Source organism: Marmota monax, unplaced genomic scaffold (genome assembly GCF_021218885.2).
Source record: "Marmota monax isolate L192 unplaced genomic scaffold, Marmota_monax_Labrador192_F-V1.1 WCK01_AAM20220418_F8-fsc00012, whole genome shotgun sequence".
NCBI classification, from domain to species: Eukaryota; Metazoa; Chordata; class Mammalia; order Rodentia; family Sciuridae; genus Marmota; species Marmota monax.
Genome location: NW_026695227.1, coordinates 13,755,867 through 13,782,991, shown reverse-complemented (window position 1 = coordinate 13,782,991; position 27,125 = coordinate 13,755,867). Strand labels below are relative to the sequence as shown.

The 27,125-nt window shown below is 36.8% G+C and overlaps 1 protein-coding gene across 4 annotated transcripts in view; it reads left to right on the top strand.

The window, feature by feature from the left end:
• The window catches only part of Itpr2 (inositol 1,4,5-trisphosphate receptor type 2), a 518,501-nt gene that overhangs the window by 354,890 nt on the left and 136,486 nt on the right, over positions 1 to 27,125 (top strand). For all 4 annotated transcript variants that reach the window (XM_058576367.1, XM_058576366.1, XM_046435433.2 and 1 more), the window contains 3 exons: positions 1,012 to 1,122; positions 5,311 to 5,406; positions 7,788 to 7,910. In XM_058576367.1, the coding sequence (XP_058432350.1) occupies positions 1,012 to 1,122; positions 5,311 to 5,406; positions 7,788 to 7,910 (330 nt within the window). The remainder of the gene's footprint in view (positions 1 to 1,011; positions 1,123 to 5,310; positions 5,407 to 7,787; positions 7,911 to 27,125) is intronic.

Sequence of the window (27,125 nt, the reverse complement as noted above, 5' to 3'; positions counted from 1 at the left end):
TGGACTGCAACTAGACTCCCTTTACATTTAGTAAACATTTCATGGGCAGAAGAACCTAAGGAAATAATGGGAAAGGTGGATGGAAAACGCCTTTCCTCTGTGTCAGGGGACTGACAGTTTCCTTGTATGAAGGAAAAATAAGGCCTATCCTAAAAAGCAGTCATTTCAGACTTGTCTTGGTATTACCCTTTCTCATTTAACTCAGCAAGTTTTCAGATTTTTTTCAAACTCTATGGCAAGGTTCTCCATTGTAACATAGTCCCATGAATCTAGCCCTCAAACCTTTTGAATCTTAAGTTCTGTAAAATTAAGTTCAGAACCCTAGCACAGTAGATCTTTATCTTCAAAATGTTCATATTTATGTCTCAAGATGGTTTCTTTTTGTAATTTTCCCAATCAAAAATCTCTCTATATATCACCCAGGTTTAAGAAATCTGTCAAAATTTTCCCTTATACACCATAACTGACAGTGTGTTCCCCCCCCCACCAAATATTAGGAGATTCCCACATCATCTGTCTTTGCTGTTGTCCAGCACGTGCACACCACCTCTCGTCACCAATTTAGCATTAAGTAGCACCTAAATTAAAGTGCTACATCAGTCCTATAAAATTTACTTACAGATCTCCCTTTTTTATATTCTCTTAGAATGGGTGAAATCTTAAAACTGGAAAGTTTAAAGAGCTCCTCTGTTGATGGCTGTATTAAAAATTTATTGGCCAGAAGAGTATTTAACATGATCAGTGGTCTTTGAAATTCTGAAAAAAAATAGTTCATTTTAAAAATAGGCATTCACAGACATCTGTCTCTCTTAATGCTCTGTGTCCAAAGCCTCTTACCTAATACCAATCAATTAAAAGACTCCACACAAAAGAATAACTCAAATAAAGTTAAATTTCAATTATGTTTTAAAGGTCAAAAAATAAAGGTGATTCTGCTATTTTATGTCCTATTGTATCTAGTGTTGTTCATTTGTAAATAAAAGGTTATTTTACAAATATTTTGTTTTCTAGACTTGCATTGCTACTCATGAATCCAATGGGATTGATATCATCATTGCTTTGATTCTGAATGACATAAATCCTCTTGGTAAATACCGAATGGACTTGGTGCTCCAGCTAAAGGTAGAGTAAAATCTGCTGTTCCAGTGGGGAAAGTTACATTCCCTACATAAAACTCCCTTTCAGAGTTGACTCTAAGTCTTCAAGCAGCATTTGTCAAATGTAAGATGTGATCAGATTTTCAGCTAATGAGTTGACAGAAAGAGATTTAAAAATCAAAAGGCTCACAAAATTTCTGATAAAACGGAAATTTTACTTTGAGGTAATGTTCAATTGCAAGCTCCTGTGTGGATGTTCTCTCGAGCAGCCACTTTGTTTCACTACTTCCTTGCTGTTTTTATTTTGTAATTTTCATTATACAGAGAAGCAAAATGTGCTGAACACTGACCACACCGTGTACTTATAGCCCACCTGAGCTACAGGAGGTCATAATTAATTAGATAATGTCAAAGGAGTGACACATTTTAGTTTTATGTCTTCTTTCCAAGTCCTTTTTACATTAGAATATGAATTCCTCTCAAAAAATATGTTGTTATATTCGCAGTGCCTTTAAGGGAGTCCTTTAATGCAAGCCTTGTACCCACTTTCAGCAGTTCTGTTTCTCAGAAGCACAGGGGCATTTAATTTTTTTTTCTTTTTGAACTTTCTGTTCAAATGAAAATAGACAAATGAATATTTGTCTAGAAACTATATAAATCCCCAATGCTAAGGCATGATATTCAATTGAAATAAATTATTTAAGACCACATTATTGTGTTTAGTGTTGAGCAGGTTAAAAAAGGCACAATCAGGGATAAGTACAATTTCTCTGCAAAGCCAGAGCTATCCAATATGATAGAAAGCATATAATTAAGTTGAACTTTATCTGGGTAAATTTATGGCCAAGAAGAATAGAAATGATATTTTTATGAATCTGTTTCTAAATGCAGGTTTGAGTATCAGATGGAATATACATATGTCCTACTCATGTGAAGGTTGTGCTAAAGGCCCCTAGTAAACAGGTGCTGCTTCTTTTTGCAGAAGAGTTGCATTTGTATTTTTCCACTGTCACCTGTGTGAGCTTTGAGCTCCTCCATTCAGGACAGAATGAAGGTGGTCCCCACGTGGACAGCACTTGTGCCCTTTGACTTGCTGGCTGCAGGCTTCAGTTAATGAAGCATCTGGGCCTCTATGACAGTCAGCTTCACTTGAGTTACATAAAACCTTTTTGTTACTTTATCTTAAATTTATCTTTAACCATTATCCAGAAAGAAACAACATGTAGTTGCCTTGGTCTTTGACTTTTGAAACCTTTCATTAGTCTAAAGACTATACTTTTACATCTCATTTTTAATTAATATGTCTTATAGAGGAAGAAACTTAAAAATAATGTTTGGGCCAGGTGCTGGGTGCATTCCTGTGATCCCAGTGACTCTAGGGGCTGAGGAAGAAGGATTGCAAGTTCAAGGCCAGCTTTACTAACTTAGTGAGACCCTGTCTCAAAATACAAAATAAAAATGGCTGGGGTTGTAGCTCAGTGGTAAAGTGCTCCTGATTTCAATCTCCCATGCTGAAAATAATAGAGATAGATAAATAAAGTATGGACATATAGATTACTTACAAATCCAGACCTATGTAAAAAAAAACAACAACAAATCTTAAATGGGTATGATTTAGTAGTACAAATATATAAGCTATCCAAATAAAAATACTTTTAACCAAAGATTTCTTTAAGTTTTACTTAATAAGCACAATTTATATCTTTTAAAATACAATAGTTTTATAAGTCACGATTTGTTTGAAATACCAAATTTACAGATTTGATTTAAAATATTTGAAGTTTATTTTTTTTCTTAAAGAATGAGGTGAATGTAGCTTTCTAAACAGTCTGAGGTTTTGTTTATATTGGTTAACATGAAAACAACGTCTGCTTGACAGTAAGATGTACATTAGTAAATTCGAGGGGCTTTCATAGGTATGGGGCTTTAATAAATTTTCTATAACATTATACAGATGCTGCATTAAAATATTAAGGTTTTATTTCATATCATTCATTACTGAATTTGATTGCTTAATTGTTCATAACTTTATATTTTGTATACTGATATAGTATAATTCTTTATGAATTTTTCAAACTTTTTACTTTTTACTTCCATTTCTTATCATTGGTAAATATGAAATGTTGAGTTTGTAGACAGATAATATTTTTTGTTTTGTTTTATTTTGAAGATTCCGGCTTCCATTGGAAGAAAACCCCCCTATTAACTCTGACACTTCCATTTGATTTTTTAGCTTTTATAGGGTCTTGTACTTTAAAATGGATTCAGATTTTAGGAGGTCATTTATAAGATTTCTTTCTATTCTTCTGACATAGTATGAAAAAGAAAATTGGTCAAAAAATACCATATTGCCGATAGCATTCTGAAATTGGATGTATTTTTAAGCTATTATGTATTGGTCCTGCTGCGTGTGATTCGTTAGAGAGTCCTGCTCCTGTTGCCAGGGAGTGAGCTTTGAATTCTGTGGAGGTCTGTTCAAATGGCGCTAAGGATTTAAGCTCTCCACTAATCCTGAAATCATATTTCTTAGTTATGTTGTTTATGCAGGATCCTACATTATGAAAGTGGGTATTAGAATTGGTGCAAATCTGCAAAAAATGAAAATGGGATAAAAGTACTAAGATCTTTTCCCTGTGGGTCAGTGGCTTTGGTGCCATCTACAGCTCTTCATCTTCATCATCTTCTAATATCAGTCACTTCAAAATAGTCTTCATGTGGTACTTCTGGAATAGCAGGATAGAACTTAGTACTAAAATTAAACAGTGGAATTACTTTACATAATCTTATAAAAAATCCGTGTTGGGATTGTCCACCTAGATTGAATGTTGATTGAATTTAATTTTTTATTCTGTGAAAGATATTAACTTTGACTCACTTTGAAGTGCCTTAAAAACCATTGACTCTACCTCTTTTGTTCTATCAAAGATTATATGTGAAGATTAAGATTCTGGTCTAAATGAATATAACAAAACTCTGTAGAAATATCTCCTGGGTATTTTTTTGCCAGCCAAAATTTTATTGCAGAACTATTTAAAATCATAGTGTATGGAAACATCTTTCATAATGTCCAGAACTGGCTCTGTGGCAGAGGATAGCATATTGAACTTTTAGCCAAGCCTGCAGTGGTCATTCAAAATGTCTAGGATATTATACTTTCTATGATAAGACTTTCTATAACTTTGTGTTGCCCATTTGGATTGCAAATTGTTTTAGACACATTTTTGATATCTCTAAGTAAAATATTTGAGATAATATATTTATGAATAAAATAAGAGCATATCAAATAATATAAGCTATATTATTCTCTATTAAGCAAAAATAGAAAATATTATCCTTGGGCTAGGAACGTAGCTCAGTGGTAGTACACTTACCCACGCAAGGCCCTCAGTTCAATCTCCAGTATGGCAAAACGAAACAACCATCCATAAAAAAAGAAAATATTATTCTGCCATAGTCCAGATACTGAATATGAGTTTTGCATATAGTAAGCAAGTGCTCTACCACTGGGCTACATCCCAAGCACCTCCCCACACACTTTTTTTTTTTACTTTTATTTTGAGACAGGGTCTTACTAAGTTGCCCAGGCTTGCCTAAAACTTGTGATTCTTCTGTCTTAGTCTCCTGAGTAGCTGGGATTACAGGCATGTGCAACCACACTTGACTTTGTTATCAATAAATTTATATTATATTTCTGACTCATGAATTTTTCATACTAATTCAACCTAAATAATTCAAATTTATTTAAAATTTTGATTTGCTAATAATATTTTATTTCAAAAACAACTGTGTTAACTTCTTTAAGTTTATGCCATTTCTATAAAATATGTCATCATTTCCTGTTCACTTTATTTCTTATTAAAATGTCATGATACGAATGACTATTTAGGAAATAAGGAAGGAAAATATATTTGCTATATATATATATATATATATATATATATATATATATATAGTCAATTTTGTATTTAAAGCATCTTTTCACCAATAATTAAAATATCCCTTGTAACATCTCTTATGATTCATTAGATTTATTTTGTATTGACAATGAAGTAAAACATCCAATTTAAAACATTAATAAGACAAAAGAAATGGTCAGTTTTCAATTCTGTTTGATTAAAAAATGGTCCTGGCAATCTCAATTAAAACAAACGCAGGGGATCATTAGTCCATGAAATAGACTTTACATGTGCATTAACTCAATCTGTTTCTCTAGAACAACGCCTCCAAGCTTTTGCTGGCCATTATGGAAAGCAGACATGACAGCGAGAATGCAGAGAGAATTCTTTTCAACATGAGACCCAGGGAACTGGTAAGGAAAAGTTTTAAAGTTGTGTTAATAATGTGTAGCCACTAAAAAATAATAAAATCATGTAGTTTGCAGGGAAATGGATGGCATTAAAGCAGATTATGCTAAGTGAATTTAGCCAATACCAAAAAAAAAAAAATGCCGAATGTCTTCTCTGATATAAGGAGGGTGACTCAAAATGGGGAAGAGAGGAAGAGCACGGGAAGAAGATTACCTCTACATAGGGAAGAGGGGTGGGAGGGAAAGGGAGGGAGAAAGGGAATTGCATGGATGGTGGAAGGAGACCCTCATTGTTATACAAAATACATGTATGAAAATGTGAGGAAAAAAAAAAGAATAGTGTTACCGTAGATTAGGTAGAGAGAAGTGATGGGAGGGGAGGGGAGGGGTTGGGGAGATAGGAAGGATAGTAGAATGGGAACAGACATTATTATTACTGTGTGTATATATGTGAATGCATGACCAATGTGATTCTGCAACCTGTGTACTCAGAAAAATGAGTTATTATATCCCATCTGATTCAAATGTATGATATGTCAAGGTCATTGTACTGTCATGTGTAACTAATTAAAACAAATTAACAAAATAATGTGTAGCCTAAAAGGGAGAGGAGGATGATAAGCCTGTCAGAAGAAAAGGCTAGCAACTTTCCCTCCTCTGCCGAGACCTAATGGAACATAATGACTCACCATTACAAGTGCTTCTGAAGGTCTATAGGAATTGGGTCCTATGACTTCATTCATTTTATCCACTCTGAGTACTTCTAGCCAGATTGTTACACTCTACTAAACTATATGCAAATGGTTTTTGCCAGAAAAAAAAGTTGACTTTAGTTTACTAGTGTCTGGGGAGTATAGTCAGCCCTGTGTATCCAGGAGTCCCACCCACATCTGTGGATTCAGCTAATCACAGAACAAAAATAATTTTTAAAAATTGTGCCTGTACAGAATATGTATAGACTTGTTCCTTGTCATTATTCCCTAAATAATACAACATATTAACTATTAATGTAGTATTTACATTATATTAAGCATTGTGAGTAATCTAGAGATAATTTAAAGTATAAGGGAGGCTGTGCATAGATTATATGCAAACACTACATCATTTTTTTATGAGGAAATTGAGCGTCCCCAGATTTTGGTATCCTCAAGGGGTATCAAATTGCCCATAGATACAGAAAGACTGTATGTAAGGAAGGTTTGTAAAATTGTTTATAAGACATATCCCAGATTGTATACCTATTTGAAAAGTAAAATTAATATGTATTTTTTGTTGTTGTTCTTACTTGAGAAATGTTGCACAATGCTTGGTCTAGAGGAAATTGTGCAGAGATTTGATGGTGATTCCACAGAGATCATTAATATCTTCCTATTGTAGAAGTTATATTTTTCTTCTTACTTATGGTATGCAAATTATGAAGTAACATATTTATGTTTTTAAAGCAGCAAGTTTCAAAGGTGTTGAGGACGTATTCAAGCCATATAGCTCAGTGCCCCAGTGACTAAGTCCCATTTGCATCAACACCATGGTTGGTGCTATGGAGAGACCCTATGGGAGGCTGACACTACTATCTTTGCTTTATTAGTAAATAATGGAGTCAAGAAGAGAGATAAGACACTGTGTTATTTAACACAGTTTAATGAGTTTACTAAGTTGCCCAGGCTTCCCTCAAACTTGTGATTCTTCTGTCTTAGTCTCTTGAGTAGCTGAGATTACAGGCATGTGTTACCACACCTGACTTTGTTATCAATAAATTTATATTATATTTCTGACTCATGAATTTTTCATACTAATTCAACCTAAATAATTCAAATTTATTTAAAATTTTGATTTGCTAATAATAAGCAATGGGTTAAGAAGTGCAGCACTGTCCCAATCCTATAGTTAAATAGATCGATGAATTATGAATTTATTCAGCAATAGAACTGTGCAATACCTTTTTGAAAAATACCAGTTCTTTACTTGCTGATTGTCCACTGGAAGTAAGTTCCTTGAGGGGAGATGCCCTGTTGTTTCCACTTATTATTATTATCACTGTTGTTGTTATTATACCACATCCAGAACCATGTCTGTCTGTTCCCTTGTGGGGGCTCACTAAATAATGGATGTTTCTCAGGGTTCCAGATTCTCATAAATCATGTGAACTTTGACAATTAACATTCAAAGTCAAAGCAAAAATTTCCATGTAAGACAAGAATTGTAGGATTGCAGGACTATACTTCATATTCATTTAAATAGTTTTCAAAGATATTTTCATTATGCGTCTTTTATACTTTTGAGACTCATGAAGCTTCCCAATTTTAAATTATGACACAAAAAAATCTAAAACGTGTGTTGTAGCATTTCAAACCTTGTTTGTTGTTCCTTTTTTTTTCTCCCATTAGGTAGATGTGATGAAGAATGCCTATAACCAAGGATTGGAATGTGATCATGGGGAAGAGGAAGGCGGAGATGATGGTGTTTCCCCAAAGGATGTTGGACACAATATCTATATTCTGGCCCATCAGGTATCACATTTTATATCCTTATATTATTTTGCTTTTCTTATCAGTTGTGTTTTATGACAGTGACTTTTTGTCCTATTCCAGTTCTGGTCCTTTCACTTATTCAGCACTCGCCCCCTATGTTTGGGGTTAAAGAGAGCAACAAGCCCCAAGAATGCCTGATACACTGCAGAGTATGCTAGGGGACAGTCTACAAGTTACCAGTGGTTGGCACCAAAAACTCGGCCAGGAGGAAGGAAGGGACAGTCTCATGTCAGAGACTCAGGGATAGGTAAAACATGGTAACAAAGAGAAATCCTGAAGAAGAGAGAAAGGCTACTGAGAAAACAGAGAATGTGAAGTAAGGGAGAGCAATCAGGCCTAATCAGGAAAAGCCTGGCAGGTACCAGCTGGTCTCCTTGAATTGTAGATTGGCAAAGCATAAAGTAGCAGCCTCTAATTGGTTTCAACTGGACTTCTAACAAATGTGAGGCTAACTTTCAAATTCTTTTGGAAAAAAACTGTTTCTACTTCATGATTTATAAAAACCAAAACTTTGGTAAATATTATTTGATAAGTTTAATTCCACTAACATGAAGCTCAAATTTAAATTTGCATTTTTGAATGCAGATTGTTTTAGAAGTTAAAAACTTTAAATGTGCATTTGTCTGTAAAGCCCCCTTTTTTTTCCGAATAAAATTCAGACTTATAATTCTTCATAATCTTTCTTCCTAGCCATCATCTCCCATTGACAATCTCTCCTTTCTCCTGTTTCCCCATTCATTTTATTCTTGATTAAATAAGCAATGATAGATATAAGGTCAGATTCTGAGTAGATTTATTTTTAAAGGTTGCTCTTTAGACATTTCTTGTGCCCTTTTCTACCCTTTGTATAACTGTCTAATTGATGTAAACTTGAGTATAAAATTTACAGAGGCTTCTGGGAAGGAGTCAGATTTTTAAAGCTACTAACAAAAGAGGCTGCTATTGTTACATGATCTAGTTGAGATATTGAGAAGATTTTAGGGTCTCTTATTGTGTATCAAGATGCATATATAGATCAGAAGGAGGTGAGGGTAAATGAATTATAGCTGCAAAGACAAAAAGAGCATTTTAGGTATTGAGGAACAGAAAGCAAGATGAAGGATGGGTTGAAGGGAGTAGAAATGGAGATTTAGGATATGGAAAAGGTGTTATTTTAGAGAGAAAGAGAAATCAGGTGACAGGAATTGAGTCAAGTTAGAAAAAAGAATAAGAGTTAATATAAGTAGGGAGATATAGATCCAGGCTGAGAATAAAATCATTCTTTGTATTTTATGTCAGTGACTTATTGTCATATTTTTCCAGGTCTGGTCATAGAAACATGGTGACGGTGTGTGTATGGGGTCCAGGAGTTTCTGTAGGAGCTGTAGCATTCTGTGCGGGGTGGAGAGGGGACATGGAAGGGACAGGAAGATTAGGGCAAAGGCAGCAGCAATACCTTTTAGAAGAAAGGGGAAGGGAATAGAATCACAAGGGAAATTTAGGATATGGAAAAGGTGCCATTTTGTTGAGAGTTGAGTTTCTGACTGAAAGCTAGTCTTGCTCTCTCTGGTGAGGTTGTCCTATGCGTGAGTGAGCAGCTTTGTAAACAAGACCTAGCCGTGCAACTATTGAGTGGGAAATGAGCTTCCAGACCAGGTCGGTTTGCCTTGGAACAGTGATGTGGCTAGTATGTTTGTGCCTGATTATCCCACATCTTTGAAGAAGTTTTAAAATGCAATCTCAGATTACCAGTGCATTAGAGGTAACAATAAAAATGCCAAGGTTGAAGAAAGACTTAGGTTAGTTCAGTTGTAGCAGATTCATTTTTAAAAAATATGTTTTTTAGTTGTGGATGGACACAATATCTTTATTTATTTTTATGTGGTGCTGAGGATCGATTCCAGTGCCTCACATGTGCAAGACTCCACCACTGAGCTACAGCCCCAGCCCACAGCAGATTAATTTTAAGAGTAGAGGATACAAAATGTTCTAAAAGGCTAAGATGCATGTTGAGAAGAATGGAGAGAAGATAAAGAATTTAAGAGTTGGTTATAGATTTCAAGATGATAACAAAAAAATGTAACTTATAAATGAAAGAAGGGAAAAATGAAGATGGCATAAAGGTCAGTTATTTTGATGGATTTGAGTTTATGAAAATACTTAAAGAAGAGAACAGATATATTCAAAGATAATGTGGAATTTTCCCGGGAGTAGAAATTCAAAAGTAACAAAAGGTTAAAATAACTTACTGAAAGGAAGAGAGAAACCAACTGATGTGAAAATGGCCAGAGTGGACATACAGAGATATTTTTTTTAAGTTCCCCTAAAGAAAATGTTGGAAAAGTAGTGGCTTGAAGAGCAATTAAAGTACAAGGTAGAGGTACATAAAAGAAATCAGGCTTCAGAAAGAGAGAGCTCTGGACTGAGTGAAGGGAACAAGTAGATTCTAAATTGCTGTAGGCTTTCTGCCTTAAGACTCAATGGTGATTTGCAGTTAAATGGAGAGTCCACATGGATCCCCTGTATAGGAATGGAGTAGTACAGGACCAGTTATAAATAACTGACACCATAATGCTAAGCTATTGTCTGCTTATTTTGTTACAGTTACACAAGAAATTGTCACCTTACCACCATATATATATATATATATATATATATATATATATATATATATATACCTTTGTTTTATTTTTATTTATTTTTGTGTGGTTGCTGAGGATCGAATCCAGTGCCTTCCATGTTCCAGGCAAGCTCTCTGCCACTGAGCCATAACCTTCAGCCCTTAGATGTATTCTTTATGAGGTGATTTCCTGCCACCAATCGTTTATGAAAGATTGTCAGCATTCACTCACAGAAGAGCCCCCTGTGCTCTGTTGACCTTTTCACAAGTGGCTTCTTTGGCTGTCCCTGGCCTGGCGTATCATATTTGGTATCATGGGAAGCCAACCATGGTTGCCGAGTTCCTTACAAGCCTGTTGTCCAGACCGCTCCTGCACCAGTGAGTAAATGCAGAGGAGCTGTGCTTCAGGAGTGGCCAAGTAGCTGTGTCTGGTTGAATCCAGCTCTTCCTGTTTTCACTGTGGATGTGGGATCCTTGGGCTTCTTCATGCAAATGACCGTGCAGATTGGTTTCTGCCTTTGCACAGTTCAGCAATTCCAAAACCAAGATGCCGCTTCCTCCTTGTTTTACTATAATCATCTTTTGTACAGACAGTTTATTTTGGGGCTCTCAGACTTTCAGTTTTTGTTGTTATGCTTTTCATGGCAGTGAGATGGTTCTGCTTTTTCTACCATGACATCCCTTTTGGCCCTTCCTGTGGTTGGTGTTACAAGAAACAAATAATGCTTCTTGTAAGTGTCTTGTCTGATCTACATAAAACTATAAATACATCAAAAAGGGAATTTCTTAAGTTCTAGTACTGTGGCGTTGTGCAGAGAATTTCCTTAACATTCAGTGGTGTCCCTTTTGACTTCTGTCCTCCTCTGGCTCTCCTCCTGCCTCTCTGACCTCTCTCTCTGCTGTAGTCTTGATCTTTTATATTCTACTTCCTTCCTGTTCCTCCTTCTTCTCTGTTCTTGCTTTCTGTTAAGCCCCTGCCCACCATTTGAGCATCCTTCAGTACTTTGTTATATGTTTAACCTGTAGTGAGCCACATTGTTCCTCACATTCCTTCTAGCAATTTCTGTGTTTTTCTCTGAGACTCTTCATTTAATGCCCATCTGAAATAAGATGTATATGGAGAAATGTTATGTTCCTTGCAGGAGAAGTATCAGATAACAAGACGGCGGGAAGAAGCAAAAATAAGCCCAGAATCATAGAATATATCACTTTAATTAGTTAGATGCGATTCTTTTCAAAATTCGGGCTTTAAAACTTTTCATGATCATTTTCCCATATCAATAAATGGTCTTTGAAAACATAATTTTAATGTCTGCATAATTGTGCATCGTTTGAATGGACCATAATTTGTTTAATCACTCCTTATTGTTAGACATTACGTTTCTAATGTGTTTGATATTATAAATTACACTATGATTAACATCCTCATACATTAATCTTTGTCTGCTATACTGATTATTTTCCTAGGATAAATTCCAAGAAGTTTAATTACTGGGTCACAGAGTAGTAACTGTGTTATGATTCTTGATGAATATTGTAAAATTATTTTCCACAGTGTATGAAGTACTTAACTTACTCAATCCTAAAATTATTACCATTTAAAAAATCTTTGCTAAACTGATAGTGTTTGGAATGTAGTGATAACTCAGCAGATGTTTGTTGAATAAATTAATGTATGATAGATGAATGGGGATATCATTTTGATTCACATCTTTTAGGTTTCTAGTAAAACAGACCATCTTTTAATGAGTTCTTGGGTCACTTGTATTTCTTCTGCAAAATGTATTTGTCCGTTCTTTATTAGGGTTCATTTTTTTTCTTGAATTTTAATGAAGGATAATAACCCTTTGCAAATCATATTAGTTATATCTACTTCCTGATTCATTGACTTTTTTATATTTTAATGGCAGTTTTCTTCTACCCCCTTAAGATCTGTTAACTACTCACCCAGATTTTTCTTCTAATAAAAGATTTTCTATTGTATCCAGTTTTTTATTTAATCATGTAATTCTTTGCTGTTTTAATATAGAAATAGTAATAAGGTATGTTCTGATGCTAATTCATCTCTAAAGGCATATTCTAAGATTTCATGTAGTAGCAATCCATGAGGTCAGGGAATTATATGAGAGCATAGTTCATAGTGAAGGCTACAGGAAAAGAGATCAGGGCCCGAATCCAGACCACCTACAGGGTGGAATGGGGCATGTGAATGAGTGGGGCAGGTGGGGCTGGACAGTCCAATGATCCTCTCCCAAAGCAGGCAACCATTATTCACATCTGATGATTTGCCAATTGAGATTACAGGTCCTGGTTTTCTTCTTGCAATAATTTGAAAAAAAAGTCTGAATTTTGAAATTTACACACACACACACACACACACACATATACATATACATATACATATGTATGTATGTATATATCCTAACCTTTAAAAATTGGCAACTCATTTAAGGTGTTTTAAAATATTTTTTAGTTGTAGATGGATACAATGTCTTTATTTATTTATTTATTTTTATGTGGTACTGATGATCGAACCTATGTGTGAGGCAAGCACTCTACCATTGAGCTACAACCCCAGCCCTCATTTAAGGTTTTTTAAAACAATGAGCAGTCCAAACAAAACTCACCAGCAAGTTGAATGCAACTTTTCAGTTTACCACTCATGGAGTAAAGGATCCAAATTCCTTATTCATTCTTTGATCTGATTGCATAGATGTATCGAGTGCTTACTAAATGCCAAGCACTGTGCCAGATACTAGGATGCAGCAGTGAAATGATCAGCATGGGTCAGCTTTCAGGGAATTTCCATATTGCCTGAGAGCCAAGAAGGGGAGAAGACAAACCCAAAAAGTTGCAGATAGATAGGTGATGCTGGGGATGAGACTGGGGAGTGGTTGAAAGACAGTGGGGCCTGCTGGAGACTGGTTGATCTGGAGAGTTTACTCTGATGAGCTTAAACGGAAGCTAGATCTAAGAAAAGTAACAAAGGTCAGTGTTTGAAGTGGGGGTGTGGTGTACAAGTGTCTTGAAAGTGGCAATGAGCTTGGCATGTTTCAAGGATTAAAAGAAGTCCTTGGGAGCTGGACCCCCCGCCCCCCGCCAGCCAGCTATGAGCTCTTAAATATTATATTGATCACATAGAATTACCTCAGGTTCATTTACCATCAGAGAGTCACTCAAGAACATGTACTGAACACCTCTTATGTCAGGCATTGTGTTAGTTGCTAAGATAAAAAGATAAATAAAATGTCTCAAGAAGCTCCCAATGAACTGTATGTAATGGAGAGAGGAAGATGGAGAAATCAATATAATTTAATGTGCTGTTTTAAAGTTGAGTCTGTGCAAGAAGCTATTCCCCTAGGAGGCAGAAGAGACTTCTAGAAGAGGAGACACTTGAACTGAACCCTGTAGAATAAAAGAGATGGTGAGGACATTTTGAGCAAAGGAAACAGTTTCTGCAAACATGCACCATAGATATTTTACAGGGAGAAACTTCTGGTTGTTTTTTCCCCATATTTTTCATTGGTGCATTATAGTTGTACATATGGTGGGATCTGTTGTTACATAGTTGTTGCACATAGTTACACATGTACATAATATAATAATATAATTTTGCCAATATTATTCCCAGTGTTTTTTCTTTCCCTCCTCTCCTTCCTCCCATGGTCCCTTTCCTCTACTCTCCTGATCTCTCTTCGATTTTCATGAGACCCCTCCCCCGCACTATCTTTCTTTTCTTTGTTACCCTATAGCTTCCACGTATGAAAGAAAACATACAAACTTGACCTTCTGAGTTTAGCTTATTTTGCTTAACATAATGTTCTCAAATTCGATCCATTTTCCTAAAAATGACATAATTTCATTTTTCTTTATGACTAAATAAAACTCCATTGTGTGTGTATAGCACATTTTTTTTTATCAATTTGTCTAAGCTGGTTCTATAGTTTGGCTATTGTGAATTGTGCTGCTGTAAACATGTATCACTGTAGTGCGTGTATGTATGCATGTATCACTGTAGTGTGATGACTTTAAACCTTTAAGATAAACACCAAGGAATGCCACAGTCCGGCTGGGCAAAATAACCGGGAGGTGACAAGCAACTTGAAGGTTGAAGCGGGAACTGCTTTATTACAGAGGAACTCAGCGGGAACTGAGCGGGAACTCAAGGTAGCGGGAGCCACTTTATTGCGGAACAGCAGAGCTATATATACCTGATTACACACAGTTTGACTCAATTAGCATCATCCAGATACAGCAATCAGCCAATAAGGAATCCTCACCATCTTAATGGCTCGGTGGTGGCGTGGCTTCACAAACCACTCCTCCTGGCAAACTGCCAGGCGCCATCTTGACTTGATTTGCGGTCCCCAACAAAAGAATGGTTATCCTGGGTCATATGGTGGTTCCATGTCTAGTCTTGAAAAACTTCAATACTGATTTCCATGCTGGTTGTACTAATTTACAGTACCACAAACCATGTAAAAGCGTTCCTTTTTCTCCACATCCTCTCCAGCATTTATTATTATTTGTATTCTTGATAACTGCCATTCTGACTGGAGTGATATGAAATCTCAGTGGGATTTGCATTTCTCTAATCTCAGTAGGGATTTGCATTTCCCTCATTGCCAGTGATTTTTTTCATATATTTTTTGGCCATTTGTATTTCTTCTGTTGAGAAGTGTCTATTAGTTCATTTGCCCGTTTATTAGTTGGATTATTTGTTTTCAATGTTTTTTTTTTAGTTCTTTATATGTTCTAGATATTAAATCTCTGTCAGAAGAATGGCTAGCAGAGATTTTCTTCCATTGTATAGGTTCTCTTTTCACATTCTTAATTGTTTCTTTTGCTCTGCAGAAGCTTTTTAATTTGATGTCATCCCAATTATTAACTCTTGGCATTATCTCCTGAGCTTTAGGGGTCCTATTGAGGAAGTTACTGCCTGTGCCCATATGTTGGAGTGTTGACCCTGTTTTCTTCTAAGAATTATAGTTTCTGTCCTAATTACTAAACTTTGATCCATTTTGAGTTGGATTTTGTGCAGGGTGAGAGATCAAGGTTGAGCCCCATTTTTTTTTTAAACATATGGATAACCAGTTTTCCCAGCACCATTTGTTAAAAAGGCTGTCTTTTCTCCAGTTTATGTTTTGGTACCTTTGTCAAGGATAAGGTGACTATAGATGTGTGGATTTCTATAGATGTCTTCTATTCTGTACCATAAGTCAGTGCATCTGTTTTTATGCCAATACCCTGCAGTTCTTATTACTATAACCTTGTAGTATAATTTGAAGCCAGGTATTAAATGGGAGTGGTGAGAGTGAACACCTTGTCTTGTTCCAGATTTTTTTAAAGAGCTATCATTTCTTGAATATTTATAACTTGACAATTACAAATATTAAGAACTCTACAGATATTATCCTATTTAGTCCCCAAAGACACCCTATAAAATATTATGTTAATTTCCTATTGTTGCATTAAAAATAGCACAAATTTAGTAGATTACAACAATGCTTATTTATTACATTACAGGTTTAAAGATTAGAAGTCTGGGCTGGCTCAAGTGTAATCTCTGTTAGTGTCTAACAAAGCCCAAATCAAGTGCAGGTTAGGGTAGTCTTTTATCTGGAAGTTCTGGGAAGAATCCCCACTCAAGCTCATTCTGCTTTGGCCAAATTCAGTTCACTGGTTGTTCTAGATTTTTAAGGAAAGTTTTTCAGTTTTTCCCCATTCACTATAATGTTGTCATATACAGCCTCTTTATGATGTTGAAGTAGCTTCTATCCCTAGTTTCTTCAGTATTTTTATCATTAATTGATGCTGAATTTTGTCAAAGGCTTTCTCTGCAGGGAGAATTTTGTTTTGGGACAATTCATAGGGATTTTTTATGATACCCATATGTTTTTTATGAGATGAACTGTAATAATTTGAATTTAGTAAACATGGTTGATATCTCAATGACTGATCACAGGAATTTAGCACAAATGAACAAATGAATGACTAGTATATAATATACTACAAAACTGTGGTATTTTATAGTTTAAGTATTTTAATAGAAAACCTGAATAAAGATATTTTTCTGTTAGCATTGGTACCATGATCAAAATCAATAATTTCTGCTATTGATGTATAATTTTTTTCTATATAAACACAAATCTTTTCTTCATCTTCTTTTTTTTCTGCTCCAATGCTAAATATAGTACCTTGTGTATAATAGACACTCAGGAAGAGTATGGAGGAACAATTACCTGCAAAAATGCATGCATGCTGATAATACTTTTATGCAAGATAGGCATTTGATTTTGTTAGCTTTATTGTCACTGTGACCCAACGACCTGACAAGAACAATGTAGGAAAAGTTTATTTTGGCTCATGGTTTCAGAGGTTCAGTTCATAGTCAGCTTACTCCATATTTCTGGGCCCAAGGTGAGGCAGAATATCATGGCAGAAAGCCGTGCTGAAGGAAAGCAGCTCAGGACATGGCAGGCAGGAAGCTGAGAGAGAATGCTGGCTCTCTCATTACCCCAAAGTTGCGTCCTTAGTGACCTACTCCCTTCAGCCACGCTCTACCTGCCTACAGTTGCCACCCAGTTAATCAATATGAGTGGCTTAATCCACTGATTAGTTTACACTTCTTATAATCAGTTCACCTCTGAAAATTCTTGCATGGTCTCACACATGAGCTTTTGGGGGACACCTCATATCTAAACCACAACAGCGATAGATAAATAGCATCTTGCAAAACTGATACTAGCATTCTGGCAGTCAAGGATCTTATTTAACTATGACTGCTTTTATTTTAATTTTACAGGTCACTCTTTGCCAGTCTTTTCTGTAAATTCTATTAGTTAGGGCTCTGTATTATCTCTCCTCTTGCTAGGTACTTTTCTTATGTTTTTTTTTTTTTTTTTTTTTAATGAAGCTGTCCTCCTGAGATAATAGAATATCTCCTCATTTAGTATTTTAGTATTGATGTAGTTCCTTTAAAATCTGAAGTGAGAACTACCTATCCCATTTCCGAATAACTTCCAACCAACAATGGTTTCTCTTTGTTTTTAATTCTTACACTTGTTATATTTGCCCCAAACCGCATGCGTACTTTGACAGTTGTTCATGCTATATATCATCCTAGAATTGTTCTTTAATTATCTCATGCATATCAATCTTGCATACTTAATTAGCAGTAGGTTCACAAATCTGGGTGCCCATGAAATATCATTTAAAACAACAACAAACTTTTCTACAAAGGAAAAAATGTAATGGAAAAATTTCCTAGGTGTAATCATTTAAATCCTCTAACTGGCACCCAAATATACTTCACTGAGCAACAACTGATCTTTGTGTTACTATAATTTAAGTGACCTCTCAAATTCATGGCTAGTGGGAGCAATAAAAAAATACAATCCCAAAAATGGATTGAAACTGGCCTCTCTAATTGTTAGTTCGATGTAAGGATCATGAAGCCAGGTTCAGTGGAATCAATTATTATTATCTTTTTTTTCTTAACATTTTATGTTTGTTATATACTTGTTTTTAACTGACATAATTATCAGAACATCAGTCTGAATTCTAGCCATGCATAAGGCTGTTGCCATGTCTCTGACTCCTCCTTATGCTGCTCTAATCTCAGCTATATTCATTGAATACAAAGTTTATTAGAAAAGCTAGAAATTGCAGATAGGACTTCTAAGTTTTTGTTTTTCCCCCTCCCAAAGAAAATGCACAGCATTTCTTAGTGTACTTCAGATCCTTGAATTATTACCCTATCTGAACCCAAAACCAATATCTGTTTCTTAACACTTGGGAGAGAGAGACCAGGTGGTAGGAATAGCCATAGTATTTTAAGCACTGTGATTCTCTATGTTATACTGAAGAAGTTTTATAGATGTCCTGATAGTCCCCATTAATCCACTTTTTTTTCTCTTTGAAAATTCTGTTTCATAGCTGCCATTGCTTAAGCTATATTCATTTTAAGGGATAAGCATACAAATTATTCTAAATAACTGAATTTTAATTTATACTGAAATCATATGTAATGTATATATCACTCCTATTACTTAAAATGTTTCCCTTAGAGAGTTATGCTTTTCACCTCTTTGCAGCTTTTATTTTCTTATGCTAATATGTAGTAATCAGCATTGCTTCATTTACTTCATTTGTAGAAGCAGAAGGATGGGTTCGTAATTGGATACATAACTTCCATCTCTAATATCTTTGAAGGGTTTTAACTAACTTACAATTACTTCATCTTTATTATTGCTTGTAGTGCAGAAAGCAGAAAACACAGCTGGGTTTTTTAACATGCAGAGGCATTTGGAGTGCAGTAATGTGTTAGCTGGAATATTGTGTCAAGGATATTGTGGGGACTGCTTAGCTGTTATTCGCCCTGCACTGTGTGTTTTCTCTATGAGCTATTTACGTCACTCTGCTTATCTGACTTCAGCTTGCTCATCTACTAAACTATGATGGGTACCCATGTTTACAAAGTAAATTTTCAGGGACCTATATGAATACTAGAGTATATTTGGACCATGATGCCTCTTTTACTGGGTTAGATTATGTTTTAAGTAATGGAATGGAATAACTAATCATGTACTAGATATTTATGTATATATTTATGCATCATCTCTATATAAAAGGAATTTGAGGTTGAATGAGAAATGCTTTTGTATAACTAGACTGTTAGAATATGTAAGATCAAAAACCTTAAAAAAAGGGGGTATCTAAGTACTTTGAGTATCTTGGCCAATATTCTGACTGTTTATCAGAGATAGATCTGAGTTTTGTTTTTTTTTTTTTTTTTGGTAACTGAGCATGAAAAATAGTGAATTAATACCTATGTTATTTATTAATAACCAACTGTTTATTGGCATTTAGTTCTAAAAGGAATTTATATGAAGACATAGTACAACAACATGGACAATGTTTTCTAAAAGAGTTCTGCAAAATTTCCCAGATGAAAAGTGTTGCACTTTGCTTTTTTCCAGTCCTCAGGGATAGTGTTCAACACTTCACTTATAATTAAATGAATATAGTTAATTCTGGACTATGACAAATATAGCAGTGTTTGTGAAAATAGATTGTAAGCTTACTTCATAGATGGACTTCAATAATGTAGAAGCTTCCCAATATGTGAACTTTATTGAAAAAAGCTTTTAAAAATATCACATTTATCATATTGAGTTGAAAAATAGATTTAGTTTAATTGTCCAGGTATGCAATAAGGCTGCTGTTCTTGGTTGTGAGAATAAAGAAGGGAGCAGACAGTTCCCTCCCCTCAATGAACTGACATCCCTCCTTGGGATCACACTGATTGTGTGTGTTCTATGGACACCAGTCATGTAGCAGGTGGGGATGGGGATGAATGGGGTGTGGAAAAGAGACATCGTCTCTACTTTCATGAAGTTCACCTTTTATTACAGGAGAGACAAGAAAACAATCACATTGCATTAAGTCCTTTGGAAGATGTGTATCTGGGGTGCTCTGGGATCTCAGGGTGGGAGTATACTTGGGAAGATGAGGGCACAAGAGCCGGAATGTGTCAGGGAGAGAGCCTGAAGGAGTCTGAGGAGCAGACTGAATTCACTCTATACTCAATCATTTGGCCATTCACTCAGTATTCAAGCATGTTCATCTGCTTCTCTGAAAAGCCTCTAGCCCACTGGCTTGAGATTCTGCTCCCTTTTATAGCAGAACTGCTCAAAAGAATGTACATAATTGTTACCCCCAATTCCTCTCTTTCCTTTCTTTCTTAAATCCATTTCTGCCAGACTTTTATCCCCACCATGCCACCAATAAGTTCTACGTGGACTACAGTGACTGCCACCTTGCTAAATATGATGGTTTGTCCTCTTCCTCATCTTATGTGACCTGTCACTAACATTTGACCCAGTTGGTCACTCTCTTCCCCTTGAAGTACTTTCTTCACTTAGTTTTACACAGCACTGTCTTCTGATCATTCTGTTTCCTTCTTCTCGGTCTCCTTCACTGGTTCCTTTCTCCTTCTGTCTGAAGTGTTCTGGCCACAGTGTTGTAGGACTCAATTCTTGGATCTCTTGGCTTTTTAATGACTGATCACTCCCTGGGTGATCTCATTCAATCACATGACAGTAAGAACCAGCAGTACCATGATAAATCCCACATTTTTATCTTCAGCATGGGCTTCTCTTCTACACCAGACTGATACCTCCACTGCCTGGAGCTCAAGCTCCCATTTGGGTCTTTTTTCAGCAACTAACACTGACTATACCCATAACGGTACTCTTGCTTCTCCCATGGTGTGTACAACCTAGGGACGAATCCAGACACTTGGACTCCAGGGCCTGTTCTTCACATTGTTACTCTGACTCAAGACTGGATTTTGTCTGTCACGTGATACATCATTGCTTACTGTGATATATCATGGAATATACATCAACTGGACTCTTGTGGCCTATTTACTTATCTGACTCTGCTAGATTCCAAACTCTTTTTAAGAGCACAATTTGGGTTTTCTTCACAAATGTCTTCCAGTGCATAACATGTGATCGATTCCATAAACATTTTGGGTTGATTGAGTAAGTAAATGAGTGATTGTTATAGTTAATAAGTGTTGTAGATGATTACAAAGGAATTAGATTGATTGACTAGAATTGCTGTATAAGACTTTGTGGAGTGACTTGCATTTTAGATAATGTTTGTGGATTGATAAGATTTACATAAGCAAAAAAAAAGAGGAAAACATTTTCATAATAGGGAAGTATTACAGGGGTGGGGGCAGCATTTAGCTTGGTGTGTGTGCACGTCAGGTTCTCTGGGGACCTTGCATCAAGGACGGGGAAGGCAGGGAGGTGCTGTGGTAAGTGGCAGAGGAGGGGCACTTCAGCAACTTCTGGAGGACTTTAAGTACCAAAAAACAATTCCATAGAAATATTAATTGACATGTCACGTAGTACACATTTTGTCCAAACTGTTCCTCAGAGTACTTTGCTCTTACTTATGTTACCATAAAATTATTGAGACATTGATGATTTTATAAATTGCTGAACACATTAGCAACAAAAAAATGACAGAGAAGTCTGCATTAGAAAATATCTGCCAACCCAAAAGCATTATTACAGGTCTTAAAAGGATCTTTTAACAATTGTACTTTTATTCATGTACTAATTTATACCATGACATTATTAAGCAAGCATTTAAAGATAAATCAATTATAAAGGAACCAATGTGAAAACAATTAGTAAACACATAAGCCGATAAAAAACACTTATGTCAAAGCACTGAGGAATAGTCTGGATATGTGTGTCTTTGTTTGTGCTTGCATATATCTGCCTGTAATGTATATCAATTAGCTTGTTTTTCCATCCCAAATGTGAGTGTAGAAGGTTCAACTCTTCAGCTGACATTTTATCCTGAAGACACACGGTAGAAGCATCAGATGGGATGGGATAGCAGAACAGAGGTCCAACTAACTCTCTATTGACTATCAACTGTTGGCCAATAAATAGATCAAGTACTAGAACATTAAAATTATTTTTGAAAATAGCTTTTCCTGATGCAGTAGCTAAGAGAACTATGGAGTTACATGGGTCTTACTAATTACTGACAAGATTGTTCAGCCTTTGTCTTTTGTGATTTTTGATGCATTTTGAATTTCTGAATTACTTACAGAAACACAGTAAAGTGATAGACCATTGCAACAAAATAATATCAGAAGATAAAACTGTTGAACTAAAAAAATGTCAGACCTCAGAAAAGGAAATAGTTATCCTCAGCCAGACAAAAAACAAACCAAAAAAAGGTTCCCTTTAACCTCACAATGAAGTGATTATCTGAAATTATATAGTAGGAGAAAATTCTGGAAAGCCCCTTATGATTTATGTTATCAATGAAAGATCAGTTTTAGGGATATAAAATGGATTGGTTCAAAAAACATCTTCTAGAAGTGTATCTATCTATATGGCATTTATCCATATCTATACATTTTTTTGTCTGCCATATGAGACCTGAAAACTTTTACGAATTGGTTTATCAGGGGTTTACAAAGTGCCACATGGTGAATATTTTCAGCTTTTCAGACCATACTGTCTCTGTTGCAGATTTTCAACTCTGCCATCCTAGAGCCAAAACAGCTACGGATAATGTGTAAACACATGCGTTTGTCTGTGTTTACCAAATAAAACTTCATTTTTACAAAGCAGGTGGCAGAACAGATTTGACCCAGGAGTTATGGTTTGCCAGATACTGCTTTAGATAATTTTTATAATCTTCTCAATGGGAAAGATTCCCATTCCTCACATTTGAAATATCCTTGTGAATCAGAACTGATGGGACCACTTACTTTTAAGTGTTTTTCAACTTTGTATTTATAAAGTTTAATTCACTTTGTCTGTGAGTGTGACATGCCATGCTTACGTAAGCTCACAGGCACGTATGTGCGCATACACACACACACACACACACAGACGCTTAGAATTTTTGACTGGATAAAAGGAACATACTGGAGGTCCTTTCTTCCATTCCTCTGGTTGTATGACTTAAGTATTCTGTGGACAGCGAGAGCCTGATAAATGAGAATTCACTAACAAGTTGATAGGGGCAGGCTTATGCTCATTCCTTAGATGGAGAAGACAAACGAATTCAGTGTGAATCAGGAATGTGAATGAACCTAGCAGAATGGAAGCAGAATCCAGGAAGTGAAGACAGAGTGATTGCAATGAGAGGGATCTAGAGGGCAAAGCCACAGGACAAACAAAAGAAAACTAGCTATGGGCGAAGGTAGTTTTCCACTTACATCTGATGGACAACTGAGGAAACGCTGTGTTCTATATTGAGGTCTAAAACAGAAGTTCTCAAATGTAGTTCACTTCTAATTCCTAGACTCTGTCTGCAGAGTCTCTCAATAGATTGAAGGTAGGACCCAAGATCACTTTTTACCATACATCCAAGATATTTTTATTTGAGTTGTCTGCAGACCACAGTTTCAAAAAAAGCTACTCCAGACTTTTGCCCTTCTCAGCTTCCTTCCCTAATTGACCGGACCTGATCACCTGACTCACATACAACCTCTTCTCCTTTCCTTGCCTTCCTTCTCCTTTTGTGCTTTCCACCTTCCTGGTGTCATCCTGACCTGATTGTTATTCATTTTATTTCTGCTAAAACCCAACCCCTTCTCAGAAATTAAACCGACCTCTGTCTATCAACAAGGAAATATCTGCTAAAAAAAAAATAGCTTGCACTAAAGTTAATGAATAAAAACCATAGCTGTCTCCCTCTTGGTCATGTGTGTACACACTGACCCCATAAAACAATATGAGAATCTGCATCATCTTTAGATGCAAAGTCTCTAATGGCAAAATAAGAAGAGACCAAGGAAGAGGGCAAGTGAGGAGGCTGAGGAGATGGGCAGGGTCAGATCAGGAGGCCATGTAGATCTTGCCAAGGGTTTTGACCTTAGTCCTACATGTAGTGAGAAGCCATCTCCACTGCCCTCTCTTAAGTCTAGCTTCATATTTAGCTCATTTAATGACCACAGGAGTGGCTTAAGGAGAGCAAAACGGATGTAAGAGTCTTGGATAGCTTCTAGGCATGGAGTTGGTTGGTGGGCAAGACCAGGGAAAGAGAAGCTTGGAGGGGAAATGGAAAAGGAAACTTAGTTCTAGACCTTCGGTATTTAAGGAGCTATCGAGACATTGGGTTTGGAGGTATACAACAAGCAGTGGACTCTGTATACTTCATTCTCAGGAGTGACAGCTAAGCTTGGAACATTGGTGAGCAGAGATGAGACTTCCAGAGCAAAGCGATTGGAATCAGAGGAGTAGAACATCGAGAACAGAATCAGAGTAGTATCAAAAGTTAAAGGAAAGCATGGGAGGAGAGGAAACCACAGAAATGGGTTGAAATGATAGTTCTGAGGGAATGAGATTTAAAAGTAAGAGAGGGGAGGAGAGAGACTCTCAAAGGAGGGTGGGACCAATGGCCCTAAATAACTCAATACACAAAGTACACTTGTCAGCCTGGGCCTGGCTGTGACACTTAGCAGTTCTACAAGCCTGGGTGGTGAGCACCCAAACGGGATAGCAGTGAACAGAGCAGCTGTGCGATGATGATTGGAAACACAGGTATATTCCAAAAGGTGCACAAGAGTCAGAAGAGTAGTGACTCAAAGCAGCTCAGCCAGGGTGTGCTTTTCTGATCCCTACCTTAAGCAGAATGAAAGCAAAATTTCAGCTCTAAAACCCAGAGGGCCTGGGAGAATGAGATAACACTAGAGGCACTGCAACTCAAATTGTCTTGCTGTCACTCAGGACAACTTTATGCCATCAGTATACCATGATTGTTCTTCAGAAGAAGTGGGGTGTGTGCACTCATGCACTTTATTTAAAATGTTCACCCTCCAAGATTTCCTAAGGCTCCTTCATATTTATATTTGCTTTCCCTTAGCACAGTGCCATTACCTAAAAGCAGAACCTGAAAAGGGCTAATTGGAAATGCTCAGAGGGTCCAGTTTGCAAAAGCAGATCTCTATCTGCCAGACTAGGTATTTGTTTTCACGTTTACCCATTCTGCTTGACACTTTATGGTTGTCATCTAGTAAGGCATGCTTCAGGATCCCAGCGATAGTGCTAATTAAATGTCAGTGGGTTTGGGAGTTGCAGGGAGGACTTCACGCTCAGATGGCGAGGCTGAAGCTGAAAGGAGAGGTCCATCAACCCTCCCTAAGCTCATTAGGGGAGGGAAGGGCTTGAATTCAGGCAGCTCCAGGGTTCAGATCCTAAGTAGATGCTGCAAGAGGGTCCACAAATGAGCTCCAAAAGGAATAAACAAACACATGTCTATGCAGTTTTAACAGAGAACAATTTCTTTGGGCAAGTTTTCCTTGAAATTGTTCCCCTCCATCACCCCCCATGTTATTAATGGTGTTACTGATTCTAGAACTGCCTTATAGTTAACTTTGTTTTATAGTTGCAGTTGGTCACTCCCACATGTTTGACATTGAGGCAAACTAAGGAAGAAGTCTTCCCAAGTTATAATGTAAAGACATACATCCAGAAAGTATCAATGCTTCAGGAGCAGGGGTGATATAGGCAGCGGACTCTTCCTGCTTCCCCTGGGGGACCTGACTTTCTCCTCCCTGTAGGATATAATCTTAGTGTACTGCAGAGCAGGGGGCTTAGTCTTGAAACCACCCTGGCCTCTTTCCAGAATCACTCTGAGCACTTTCCTCAGGGAGTGGCCTGTTCACTCAGGGGCTATCCAGCCAGAGGCTGCTGTTGCCCTGGACCCTCCCACCTCCTCACCACAAGGCCTATGGAGCCAGTCAGCACTTCCCCTGCCTCCCTCAGCCACTCACTTCCTCCACTCCCTGCTGCCATCCGCTCTTACCAGGCACCTAAGGCAGTCTCCTCTTTGTTTCCAGTGAAGTGCCTTTTCAATCCACTCTTCAAAGAAGTCAAAGTAATTATTCCAAAATGCCAGCTGATGGTGCCCATCTCCTCACTCAGCATTTCCATGGCTTCTGGTGAGCCACAGTGTGTGCTCATTGGTCTGGCTTGAGAGACCCTGGTCAGGCTCCTGATTGCTCTTTCTTTTTTTATTATTATTTTAGTTCATATTTATCAAGTACTTTCTTCGTGTCAGGTACCGTGTCTCATCTGAATATCAGAGTAACTTTTTGAGGTAAATATTAAGGAAGTGTTCTTAGTAACCTCACTTGCTAAAAGTGAAAGCTCTGAAAAGCTAAACCACTTGCCAGTGGTTGCTCTGTGAACAAATGGGACAGTTGGGATTTGAACCCAGGTCTGTTCAGAGCCTGTGGTGCTAACCACTGGGACGCCCTACTCTCTAGTCATCTCTGCCATCGTCCCTCTTGTTCTCTGTGTTCCAGAATCTGCCCACTTTCTGCATGATCATCTGGTCCAGACTGCCATCATCTCTCAACTGGATTACTGCCATAGGCTTCTGACTGTTCTACTTCCATTTGTCTGTGCATTCCTCAGTTGTTTTCTCAAACACAGTAACCATAATGAACCCTTAAAAATATAATGCAGATTATGTTACCTCTCTGCTCAACACTTTCGAATACTTCCAGTTTCTCAGCAGAAATCAAATTTCACATTGACTTCAAAAGCCTCCCAGTATGACCTGGCCCCTCCCCATCACTTCTCTGGTGCTTTCCTCCTTACTTTCTCTGCTCAAGCCGCAATGGTCTCATGGCTGCGCTTTGAAACCAAGAACCATAATCCCACCTTGGGTCTTTAAACTTGTTATTGGTTCTGCCTTTTAAATTTCTGTGAAAATGGTCTGTGACTATGTTATTTAAAATAGCAGGCTTCACATGCACCCCCAATCCTTACTCCCATCCTCTGCTCTCTTCTCTTCTTAGAACTTTCATATTTTGGTAGAATGAGCGTTTATTTGTGTCTCCTACACCAACAGAAAGTTAGTTCCTTGAGGGCAGGAACTTTTATCTGTTTCGTTTGCTTTTATAACTGCAATGCCTGGAGCATTACTTGGCACACAACAAAGATTTGTTAAATATTTTAGAATGAACATGCAAGACACACATTAATTATTGAATTTATCTCATGGTGGCATAAAATTATAAGGATAAAAAAAGTATT